General features: G+C 37.3%; 1 protein-coding gene across 2 annotated transcripts in view; it reads left to right on the top strand.

The window, feature by feature from the left end:
* The window catches only part of CACNA2D3 (calcium voltage-gated channel auxiliary subunit alpha2delta 3), a 486,549-nt gene that overhangs the window by 361,978 nt on the left and 112,321 nt on the right, over positions 1 to 12,250 (top strand). For both annotated transcript variants that reach the window (XR_012661052.1, XM_075096179.1), the window contains exon 18: positions 11,747 to 11,830. Coding sequence is in view for 1 of the 2 variants with exons in the window: in XM_075096179.1 (XP_074952280.1) it covers positions 11,747 to 11,830 (84 nt within the window). In the remaining variant the exon portion in view is untranslated. The remainder of the gene's footprint in view (positions 1 to 11,746; positions 11,831 to 12,250) is intronic.

Here is a 12,250-nt window from a genome sequence, read left to right as displayed (position 1 = left end):
TGAGTGAAAATCTTCCAGCCTCAGAAGAACAGCTTACTCTTATGGAAGATGGAAAACTCTAAGCATTTCACCCATCAGTCAAAACATGTTTTGTCTCTACAAGATACTACATACTTCAGAAGTATGTAAGTGTAGGGGTTATGAGACAGATTCACCACACCTAGACCCATCTAGTTCAGAATCCCATTTCCAGCAGTGTCCAACATGAAATTGGTGCTGAGGAAGATGCAGGAACTGAGTAGGATGATGTAGAAAATCTCTTAAAATAACTTTTAAGAGTTTCAGATAGGCTTCTGCTCATAAACACTTCATTCTGACATTTTAACATTAAGACTTATTAGAGTGGATACTTCTGTTATCCATACTAACATATTCATTTCTGTCAGCCTGCTTGACTTCTCCTAGTGATTTTTCATATTGTAACCATTTTATGCATAGTTTTTATTTTGAATTTGATTTTTAAATTTCATTAGAAGTAGTTCTTATATTAAGAGTATGGAAAGCAGAAGCTCCTGATCTATTTTTTTCTTTCCATTTTTTACTTTGTATAATAATTTGTGATTGTTATCTCATTGAATCTTTCCATCACAATAAACAACCAATATTTTCAGTATTGCTGTAATGATTTTCTGCTCTTACTTTTCTGCATTTTGGTGTTTTGTTATCGTGTTCTCTGTATTTTTCTGACCTCTTATTTATCCATTTTTCCATGTTCTTTCCTTTCTGACTGAGTTTGCCTGCTGAGCTTCATTTGGTAACCATAGCAGAGAAAAGGCAGCAACAGGGGCTGTGCAAAACCTCCTTAAAGCACCTGGATTATACACAAACATTTTTAATGCACCTTCAGATCTCTTCTGCTGCATCTTTGCTGCTTTGTCACCTCAGCTAGCTTATCCGTGTCAAGTGACTATTTGTGTAATTTTGCTTTTATCTCACATCCAGCTGCACCATAGACATAACCTAAAAATTGCTTAAAAGAGCCAAGGTTACACTTTGCTACACCCTTTCTTACAAAGCTACACACTGACTAGATCTAAAATTTGGCTCTCAGCATTCTGTATCTTTTCCTGCAATTTGCTATTTGAAAGTTTATATTAGACTAATTACGTTAGTTCACCTTCATGTTTGAAATGCTGAAATAAATGTTATTGCACTCTAATGTAAACTTTGTCATCTTAAACAGTTTTTTTTGTGGGAAATGCCAGTGTGGGGAGAAGTTGCCTTCAAAATTTCTAGCTGTTGCAATGGAAAATGTGATAGGCGATTGTTTTTACTTCATGATTGGCCACTACTTTCAGAATAATTTTTCTTATCTTTGTATGTATTAAAATCCATGTTTGTTGTTTTTTTTTTAATATCACATTCTAAATTGGATATAAAAAGCATTGTTTTTTATAGTGTTTCCCAATTTTCATGATACTAAAATAATGACTTGGTCTTGGCTCCTGAAACTGCTTTTGATATCTTCAGGTGTCACAGGTACATCTGACAGCCTATCTTTGCAAGCCATAGGAATACATATTTGAAAGTTCCCTATCTACATCGCAAGAGTTTGACAACACATGCATTTGCTGTAATGGCCTTTTTATTTCTGGCAAATTACTTCCTTCAAAAATATTAGTATTTATCCATTAAAGAATAGATATTTTAATAAACAGAAGGTAATGAAATCCAGGAACAGTGCATAGCTTTTAGACTGACAAAGAGTGTTCTCCTCTTTCCTTATTTCTGTAGTGCTGGTATGTTTTAATGAGGCAAAAGGTAGTTTTCGGTTACTATCCCTCGCCCCAGTGTACATCTTGAAGGCACTTATTTCATTACCTTATACAACAGTCTCTCTTTTAAAAAGCAAAATGTTGGGCAGTAGCCCACAAGCTGTCAACTACAGGGAACTCATTGTGATATATTCATGGTCTGTTAATTTCATTTTTTTTAAAGAGTAATTTTTACCTCTGGGTTCTGTCAGTAGTGTGTAATGGGAGTCTTCTGTTGACTTCAGTGGAGTTTTTGAGAGTGAAGTGATTGCTGGCTTGGGCCCTTAGATGAATATTGCAGGCCGAATCCTGATACCATTGTAACTAGTGGCAAAACGTCCCATAAATTTGTGACAATAAGTATGTGAAAATAGGCAGGCAGGTAGGACAGGAATTAGCTAGTTCACCAAAGACATTATCTAAAATTATTTGGGTGGGTTAGAATTTACATTCAAGTTACATCGATTACTGACTTGATCCCCACTGGTTTATATTGCTATTGTATTTTCTTATGGTGATGTACAGCTAGAATATTACTTGACTCCAGAGTTACTAACCCCGGCGACCGTATCTGTTAGTTCTGAAGCTGACATACTGCTTTTTAAGGAATTGTCTTATGGGACACTGAGTAGACAGGCAGGATAGCAAACAGTCGCTGACGAAGAGTGCTTCCTGTTGCACCAGATTTTTATCTTATGCTGACCAGTGTATTTAATCATTAAGCTAGCTGCATTTGTGTGCTGATTATCCTATTGGGTTTATGTTTAAAAATGTTTTTCTTGGAGATTTCCTCTCTTGTTTCTTCTGTTTTGTTTTTTTTTTTAATAAACTTGGCTCTCAGTTAGGATGACTGGTTGCGTGCACAAGGGCAGCTGGTGGGAGCAATTGAAGGAACAAGGGGAAAGTACTTTCTACATGCTTAGAAAGTACTTGTAAGAGGCTTACAACAGTTGCTGAAGTAGCACCCAGACTTCCAACTCCGTGCTGGCTGGAAGTTTTCAGGGGTGACTGTTGCCGTAGAAGGACTGGAAAGAACTTCTGCTTACGTTCTTCTCTGAAAGACATTACCAGAGTGGTGAGTCTTGACAAACAACAAACCATGATAATCAAGGGATAAGGAATCCCTCGGAAATTTCTTTTGGAGAATAAAGAGAGATCGTTTGTAAGGCTCTGCCAGTCAAATGATTGAGTGCAAATTACCCGCGTGATTCACAGACACAGAAACTCCAGTTTTCTCTCCCTTCCTTTCGTTGCCCTACTCGTCCCCAATCCACCGCGGGCCGCGCCCTCCCTTTCTCCCGGCGGTGACCGGCCGTCCCGTCCGGGACCCTCCCCAGGAGCTGCCCCGGCGGCGCGCGGGGGAGCGCGGAGCGGGGCGGGAGGCGCGGGGCGGGCGGCGGCTGCTGCGCGGGGCAGCCGCCATGCGGTGGCGCCCCAGCACCGCCGAGGGCGCGCGCGGGCCCCCGCCCCGCCCCGCCCCGCCCCGCCCCGGCGGCCTGGGTGTGCGGCTCCCGGTGCAGCACCTGGGCCGGCGGGATGGCGCGGGGGCGTTCCGCCGGGCGAACCGCGCTGGTAGAATCCAGAAAGACACCTCAAAGGGAACTGAAACGAGCAAATGCCTTTGCCATCTTTCTGCCGTATTTTTCGAAGTCTGTGGGTTTTTTTTTTTTATTACATCGTGGATAAGTACGTTTTAAATGTTTTTACACATTATGCCATTTTAGGGTGCATTTCCTATCAAAAATACTCCAGTGGTAACTCAAGAAACTATAGCTATGGGTAATGATATTTCAGTTTTTTAAAATAGTGCTGTATCAGAATGCTTCTATATGCTGCATTTTGATTAAAAGTCTATATTTTTACAGAGTAGTATTTTGTTTTCCATAAGAGAATATTTCAAATTGTAAGATGTAATTTTGAATCTTATACTTAGTTTAAAACCGCAAATTAACTGTTTAGAAAAAAAATATTAATTGTTAGGGAGCTCAAAAGTGAAGTTTGAGATTTTTCAAGGCAGTACCTTGGTTTCCAAGGCTCCTTACGCATGCTTGAAATGCATACACGAGGACGAATTTTTTCTCAGCAACAGTTATGTCAGATTTAATCGCTTGCTTTTCAGTGTCCTGTTAGCACTTGCAGTGTGCTAGATGTTACTCCATTAAATTTTGAAATGCAAAATATATCACGATGATGTTACAGCTTGCCAAAGAAATGAGCTTACTGAATTGAATGTAAAGGAAGAGTCATGAACAAGCGAGACATACTTTTTACATACACTTAAAAACAACCACCATATTAATTGTGGCTGATTGCTCGTTACTGTAACTGTCATTGTGTAGTCTGTGAAATGTTGGTGTCAGAGGAAAACTGCTTTCTCAGGAAAGCATAGTGGGATTACAGAAAATTAAGGAATGCCACTGAAAGATTAGTGTCCACCATCGTCACAGACTGGCACCCTTGTGAGTCTTATCTGGTGTTAGGGTTTTGTACTCTTGCCTCTCAGTCCTAATTGTGTAGTTTTCAGTGAATAATAGCAAGATTGCTAGTAGATTTTGTGAAGTCTGTGGCTTTTTTGATCATAGTTGGCAATGGAATTGTATTTTTGTTCAGGGAGTAAGGAGGGACTTTAATTTCAGTAATTATTAGGTTCATTTAGGGTAGAATACTCAAAGTTCCTGCTCAAGGAGCTCAAGTTCCCTAACTAAAGAAAATATACATTTGAAGACAAATACATATGTTATGGAATCAAATGGCATCTTTTATTCACATTCTGTAATTTTTTTGAGAAATGTAAGATTAAGAATGTGTTATGATTTATGAATTAATCTAGTAACATCCTTGATGACTAAGGATTTTGTAATATTTCTGAGTTTAAATCAAAATCCTTTCTCTCTCCGAGAAGGTTGAAGCATGTATTCATACTCTCAATATAAACTCTGGAAGGCTAGTAACGTTGGCTTTTTGAATGGCTATATGTAAATGCTCTTTTTATCCCTGTAAACCAATTCAATTGATACGTTACTTTCTTTAATATGATGCACATCTTTATTTCATTTGATCAGTCTTAATAGGGAAAGTTACACATAGAAATCAAAGCCCATGCATATATCGCAATACCTTCGTCAAAATATATTGGTGATTTAGCTGCCTGTGTAAGTTATTATTTTAAACTTATAATGTTGTCTGTCACGATATATCATATTAAGCAAAAGGACCTGGAGTATTTAAAGATTGCTAGATCAGTATTAAGTTTTTTGTAGCTGTAAATTCTGGGAAAATTTGTTTCTCCTAATATAGAAAAACAAAGAAATCCAAGTCTCAGGGGAAATATTAATGCCCCACTTAAGCAGTGTTAGCCTTTCATAAGCAGCAAATCTCATTTCTCTCTGGGGAGTCCCGCCTGGAAAGTAAGATAACCTACACTTACCCTTGCTTTATTCAGCGACTCCATAAAACTCTACAGCTGTAGCTGACAGCAGAATATTTAAATGATTTGAACAGTGTAAATGCCTCACATTCATTTAAATAACTGAAGAATTCAATCACTTGAATGCCAATGATTATTCCTATTGGAGTTTACATTTCAAAAAAGACAGCCCATCTGAATCCCTGTGAGCATTAAATTGCTATCTAATTAGAAGTGCAAAATTACATATATTTAAAAGATAATTAAAGGTTTGAAGGCTGTTGAATAACTGGTTGTACATATAAATGAATCACTGAAAATTTGTTAGCAATATGTGAAGCTTTCTTTTATTCTTTGCTTTCAGCTTTGAAGTTAGGTATAACCGAGCTCATGGATTTAAGTCTGGTAGTATTAAGATAAAGGCAGATGTTTTTAATTATTTCTACTCAAGCCCCAAATAATTATAAGCAGCTGCCAGTTTTACATAATCCCAAGTGATAAGGTCCTGAGAATGCAAATAAAATCCTAAATAGAGGGCTTGTTTTTTTCAGTGGAGTAAATCACATACATGTCGCATTGCTAATCAGCTGCAATCCACCTGAAAATATGAGCTCAGCCGATGTATTCTTTGTCCAGTCTGTAGGTGTGTGACTTAAAGCTGGTTTTTGTATTTCCTTTTACCTCACCCTTTATATTTCCGTATTTTGTTTCATCAATTCAAACATTCCTGTACCACTTGTGATGCAAATGCATGTTATGAGTGTAAATAGAGTGATTTAAATATATGTGGAAAGAGAATTATGTTCTTCTATTACTTTGCTAGAGGGTGGTTCTGTGCACACGGTATATGTGATTGTTCCTACTTTTTCCTTGTCTGGAAGCTTAGAATTGCATTATTCTCTTTTCCCTAGCAAATGACATTGCTCCTGTTGTCAGCTTTTCTCTGCAGTATTTCTGCAAATTTTATAGTGTGGCAGTTTTTCACTGCCATCTGGCATGAAAAATCAGTCCAAAATAACTGCTTTTTACTGCCAACCTTAACCTAGGAACTTCTGGATTAACATCTTAAATAATAGGCTTGTCATGAAAGCCTCTGTTCAGAAAGGGAAGTTGTTCTTCCTTCTTTCTTAAGAAAAATTAAGATGTTAACTTTTTAAATATTAAAATAAGGAGTTTTGTATAAAAAGCAACTTTGGTTTTGAATGGATACCTCTGAGTGTTTTACAAACTCAAGCTTAAGTGCAAATCAATAAAAGATCATTTGAGGCCACAAACTAGATGCAAGTCAGGAAATAAAAGTATCACAAAAGAGAAAATCAGGCTCACGTGAGCAGGAAAAAAAAAACCAAATTAGATAAAGGGCTTAAAAGTCAAGCAATAGCAATTTACATTGAGATGGGATGCTGCTTCACATGTATCCCCAGACAGAATGATTTGGAGCTATGTAGCACATGGTGAATGATAGCTCGGTCACTGATGGTCATGTTGTATAAACAGGTGAAGCAGTGACGGGAATTTTTCACTACTGTTTTTGTTTGTTTGTTTCAAATGTCAGCGTATGAATCAGTCTATTGGAGTGATCTTTTCCACTGTATTTTGCGTTATCTTGTCTTTGTTCCATAGTATTTAAACTGTAAGCATTTTATGATATAAGTATTATTTTATTAATGGACTAATGTTGAAGGACTTAATCCATATTTAAAGGAATTTGCAGTTTTGAGTTATTACAATCCTTGCTGAAAAATGGGAAGGAACTACCTTGTCCCCTTCCTTTCTGCACACGTTTACATAGCAGAGTGGCATGGCTCTTTCTGGAGAAGTACCCCTCTTTGCAGCCAGGAAATCAAGCAGCAATATACTGCTGCTTTATTCCATGCAAAGAGCAAAGGCAGCACATTTGAAGGACTGGTGACAGAAACAGATGATTCTGCTCCTAAAGTTGGTGTAAACTGAGCTTTCCCCTTGCACAGTCACCTCATTAGGGAATAGTGTGAATCGGCAGCAGTTTCTGCTAGGATGGGTAGCTGGTACAGGTCTCAGTATCAGCCATTGCATTGACCATGCAAAGTCAGGTTCAATGCAATTCCCATTGACACAACTGCAGGCTTGGCATTATGTCAATCAGAGCTACACTAGACAATAAATAAGTAGTAACATCAGCGTCCAGAACCTTAGAGAAGGGAGGCAGCTGGATAACTGGCTAGGCCAGGGAATTGCAATAATGACAGTGTATTTAGTCTGTCTGTTTATTTAGAACTGTATGGAAAAGTATGACATTTTAGTTAATGATGCTTTTCCTCTCATATTTGTTCACGCAACCTTTCCTATCGAACTCTGTAGACAAGAATACCTTTATAGGATGGCTTAATGTAAGTTTCAGTTACACATGCAGTTGTGTTGTGTAATTGTGTAGAATTCAAGCTCAGCAAAACAACTGATTATGTTCAAGTTTGTCTTCTCTAAACAAAAAATTGGGATAATTCTCAAATCCTGTTTAGGTTGATACCTTATCCTAATTTTGAAGTACTAATCCAAAAAGATGAAACTTTATCAATTGATGCTACATTTTAAAATTGGAGGAGATTTTTTAGTTCCTGGTTCTTTGCTTTTGTAGATAGGATAGTATTTTGGCAGGGAAGAGCTTTCCCTTGAAATTATTTTACTTCTCTAGCTTTTGGTTGTTGTAGATACTTTCTTGCTATATTTTCTCACAGATAATTCCACAAGTGTGGCTAAGGAAGTTTGCTAAAATCTATTGCCACTTCCAAGGCTGCTATCACAGCAACTTACTCTCTTCTACCTCCCCATTCTCCAGATGGAGCACGTCTGAGAAATTCCAATCACCTTAGACCCAAGGCTTGCAGCTGTTACGATGTAGCTTGCTCTCTCCATGATCAGATTGCTACACTCTGACTGTATAAACACGTGGCAGGTCATATTCAATGCAGATGGTTTGGGACTGCTCGTGTTAAAAAAAAAATCAAAGTAAAATGTTTAATAATGGCACATGTAAATTGTTGTATATGGGGTGATGAAAAAATGTGATTCAGTCTTTAAACAGTACATGTCACATGTTGTTTGAATCATCCAGTGCTGTAAGAGTTTGGCCAAGCCTCAAATAAAAGATACTGAGTAAGATAAAGCTCATTCTGATTACCAAACAAAATCATTTCCTGTGTTCTTTCCACAAACAAAAACATGTTGGAGCTGTCATGTAGATTTGAGCAGACTAAAAGATTCTTATACTGCAGTCCAGATATTTAAAAATTTTCAGTATTTTTTTTTATTTCCCAGAGGTTTACTACTATATAATATCACCACACATACTGGACAAAGCAGATTAACAGCGCACAGTTTAAATCTAGCTCTTTTCCTCATGCACTTAAATCAGAGTAATCTGGTAGAGCTCCTAGTTTCTGTCTTTCTCAGTGGGTCTCTTAATAATCTGTTTCAGTGCTTTATAGTAATCTTGCAGATGGGTTTGGCTTCAGCCTTCAATCTGTATTTTATACTTCACCCAGGAGTCTCAGAGATAAAAAGTTAGATTAGGTTTGCTACCAGAGATAAAGATACAGATGACTGCCATTTTTAAAAGCTGGTGAATTGCTTCCTTGTCCATTAATAACTTTTACTAAGAAATTGGTTAAGCAATACAACTAGAAAGAAGCTAGAGAAGAATGGCCAAGTGAACAGTAGTGTTATGAAGTATTTTATATTTGATCTACTTGTATTTATGTTTTAGGTCCTAGTTACATAAGCATAAAGATATGTAAATTTACTGCTGGGAATAAAGTAATATCTTCATGAAGATTAGATTTGTAAGCAAAGTTACCCAGATGTACAAATAGTTGCTATTTTTTTGGTATCCTGTCCTTGCTGGAAGTTGGTTTTTGTTTTCTCTGCCATCCTTTTCTGAACTATAACATAAATCTACTCTTCGCTGATTGAATTCCTGTGTAGGCAATTAAACAGCAGCCCCTACAGTGTAAGAGCTGAATGAGCAGTTAAGCATCTCAATACTTTATTAGTTCCTGTCCTAAATGTGTTTAAGAACTGCACTTCCAGGTCCTTCAAGTGCTTATAGAGCCTAACACTTGCTTGAGCATTGGGATTTTGGCTTTGTTTCTGCTTATCTGAATTTTTAAGACGTGAATGCTTTCAATTCTGGCTTTCCTGCAGAACTTGGAGTGTTTTATCCACCTCTTCATTTGATTGCTTTTGGGTTTTGTTTTTGCTCTTAGACTGCAAGGTGTGGAATTTATATGGTTAAAATAAATACAATCCCCAAAATCAATATGATGCAAATGGTTTGCCTTATGTTGGAAGTCTACTTCTGCTGTCAGACACACAAGATCAACTCCTATTGTCCTAAGTAAGGATTTGCACATGTGTCTGAGAATGCAGTATAGCCCAGAAGCTCCTGAACATCTGTGAGTAAGGATGTAATTAAACATTGGAACCAGTACACAAGCTGTTTGCTCTACTCAGATGATCCCAGCTAACTTCTATGTAACACTTTTCAGCTCTCAGTATTTCAGAGCTTGACTGTAACCATTTCTATACTATAATCACTGAATTGAATCAAAGATTTGCTTGGTTAATTGGTGCAGCCACAGAGAGTAGACATAGTTACTCCTTGTAAATATTAAGGATAATATATAGCTGCAGCCATAATGAAAGGCTTGCAAAACATAGCTACAAAAATCAAGCCCTGCTAATGAACTGGATGTTATGCTTTCATATTTTATTCTTGTGAGATTTCACTATATTGGCTGCAAATTTTGTACTTCAGCATTAGGGTATAGTTATTTCTTTGGCTATCAGAACTGTCATGTAGAAAGAATTAATTGTAGCACTGAGCTGCTTGAATTCAGTCTAGTGTATAAGCATGTGCTAGAAGCAGAAATTCTTTACATCTCTGTACCCATCTGTTGAATAGCATTAGCCCAGAAGTAGATAACCGTGTTGTTACAAGAATGGTGGCTTCTAGCAGAGGGGCAAGAAAAGCACATGAAAGTACTCTTAATTGCATCTGCATGAATTCTCAGAACTTAGACTAAGACTTATACCAGCAGAGTTTCCAGGATTTTTTTGTTATTCAAAAGAAGAATGAGAATTGATTCAGGATTTTATCCCACATAGTTTCCCAAAAGTATAATCCTTAGAAATAATTGGAGTATCCAAGTTGTTATGAGCAAGAATTAAGGAGGCTCAGGGAAGCATGTGCTAGAAGAAACTCTACAGTGGTACTAATATCTCAAAATTTCTTTGTGATCATGGTCCAGTAGCCAATATTTTTTAAAGTTTGCTGTTCTTCAGGAAGATTTTCTCATGCCTATTTTTAAATACTGTGGTCTACAAAAGCAACTGTGTGATTCACATGAGTCTCTTAATTTATGGAGGAAAAAGTCAGGATGGGAATAACCTCCTTTAATGCTCAGATAGCAAGTTTTTCTTTGGCCTCTTTAGTCTCTCTGTAATCTGCAGAATGTGATTGAATGTTCCTGCACCACTGGCCCCAGTGATGAATTGGCTGTCTCAAGCACTGACAGGCTTGGTTTACAGTATAGTTGGTCCTGCCCTGAGGGAGGAGAATCAACTATGTGTATATTGCCTTACAGATACATTTTCTATCCTTCTACAATGCTATTGTTGGGGAGTCACAAAAGCAATTTGGGGATTTTTCACAGTATGCCAATGTCTACTGTCATACTTCATAGAAAGACTTACGGTTTTCCCTCCCACTTATATGTATCATAAAAGATAAAAGACTAGATTTCACATTATGCTGATCCTCTCACAAACTTTTTTTTTCAAATATATTCTCATGATTTTTCTTAACCAGTTCGGTTCTTTATTCATGGATCTTCCTAAATACTTTTTTCTTCTTCCACTGAGCAAGGTTTTTGTCCTTACACTAGCAGCCTCTCCAATTTTGAATGTTCAGCAGAGGGCAGGATTTCCTACATTATAAACACTTCGGTGTCAAATCAATTTGTCACTAGAATGTTTATTTTAAATGTGCAATTTACAGTGTAAGAGTGACTAGTGATAAAAAAACCATAAATTATCATTATTAGTATATTACTTTTTCCCCCATGAAGCTGTAGATAATGTGTAGTATCAGCAAATGTTAACACCATACTTCCCAAGACTTGCATCTTATCTTGTTTAAAGAGAAATGGGTAAACATTTTGTTGATAAGATTATAGTAAATATAACTTCCTGTACAGCTGAAAGAGCTAGCTTGAGACATTTAACATAAACTACAAGATCAAGGTCACACGTATTTTCCATATGGGGAGAAGAAGGTACAACTTCTGAGTTTGACTTCCCAGTGTGGCCATCATGAAAAGCTTTGTATCATGGCAAGAGATCATGCAAATAACCACGTCCGATGTAGGTTTTTCATTCACAGGCAACATTTATGCAGCAATATCATGCACTTTGTATGAATTAAGCTACCTCCTGTTATGTGTATTGCCTGCTGTCAGCATGCATCCAGCAAATTTCTAAAATCTTCTGATATAAAATTTTTGTGCAAATAAAACAGGATGTGCTAAATATTTCATCTTTTTAATGCCAGTATGAAGAGGGGAAGAAACGAAGAAAGCCCAACTACAGTAGTGTGGATCTTTCTGAGGTTGAGTGGGAAGACAGAGATGATGTGGTAAGTGATATGTTTTACAACCCTGTCAGAAGACATTGTTGCATCCCACTACTGTACCTGGAAACTGTGTAAGTAATCATTTAGAGAGGCCACCTGACTGCTTTCAGGAAGGGAAGGGCAATAGCTCCTCTTACTTCATTCAGAATTTTATAATTGTTTTGTATTTATTCTTCCTTACATATGCATATACCACAAACACAGACTCTGTATCTTTGGTAAAACTCATCACTCACGCAGTCTCCATGCATCCCATATAGTGCTAGAGAAGGGAAAAGGATATCTCTTTAGGGCTGGCCCAGACAACTGCAGAAACTCAGAAATGAAAGAATGAGTTTAACTTTTTTCCATGAGATCCTCTTTCCTTAATAGAAGTAATGAGGGCTGTTTTCCTTAATGTACAAAATCAAAAAACATCAGACG

The sequence above is a fragment of the Phalacrocorax aristotelis genome, chromosome 6, assembly GCF_949628215.1.
Source record: "Phalacrocorax aristotelis chromosome 6, bGulAri2.1, whole genome shotgun sequence".
Lineage (NCBI taxonomy): Eukaryota > Metazoa > Chordata > Aves > Suliformes > Phalacrocoracidae > Phalacrocorax > Phalacrocorax aristotelis.
This window is presented reverse-complemented; position numbering and strand designations above follow the sequence as displayed.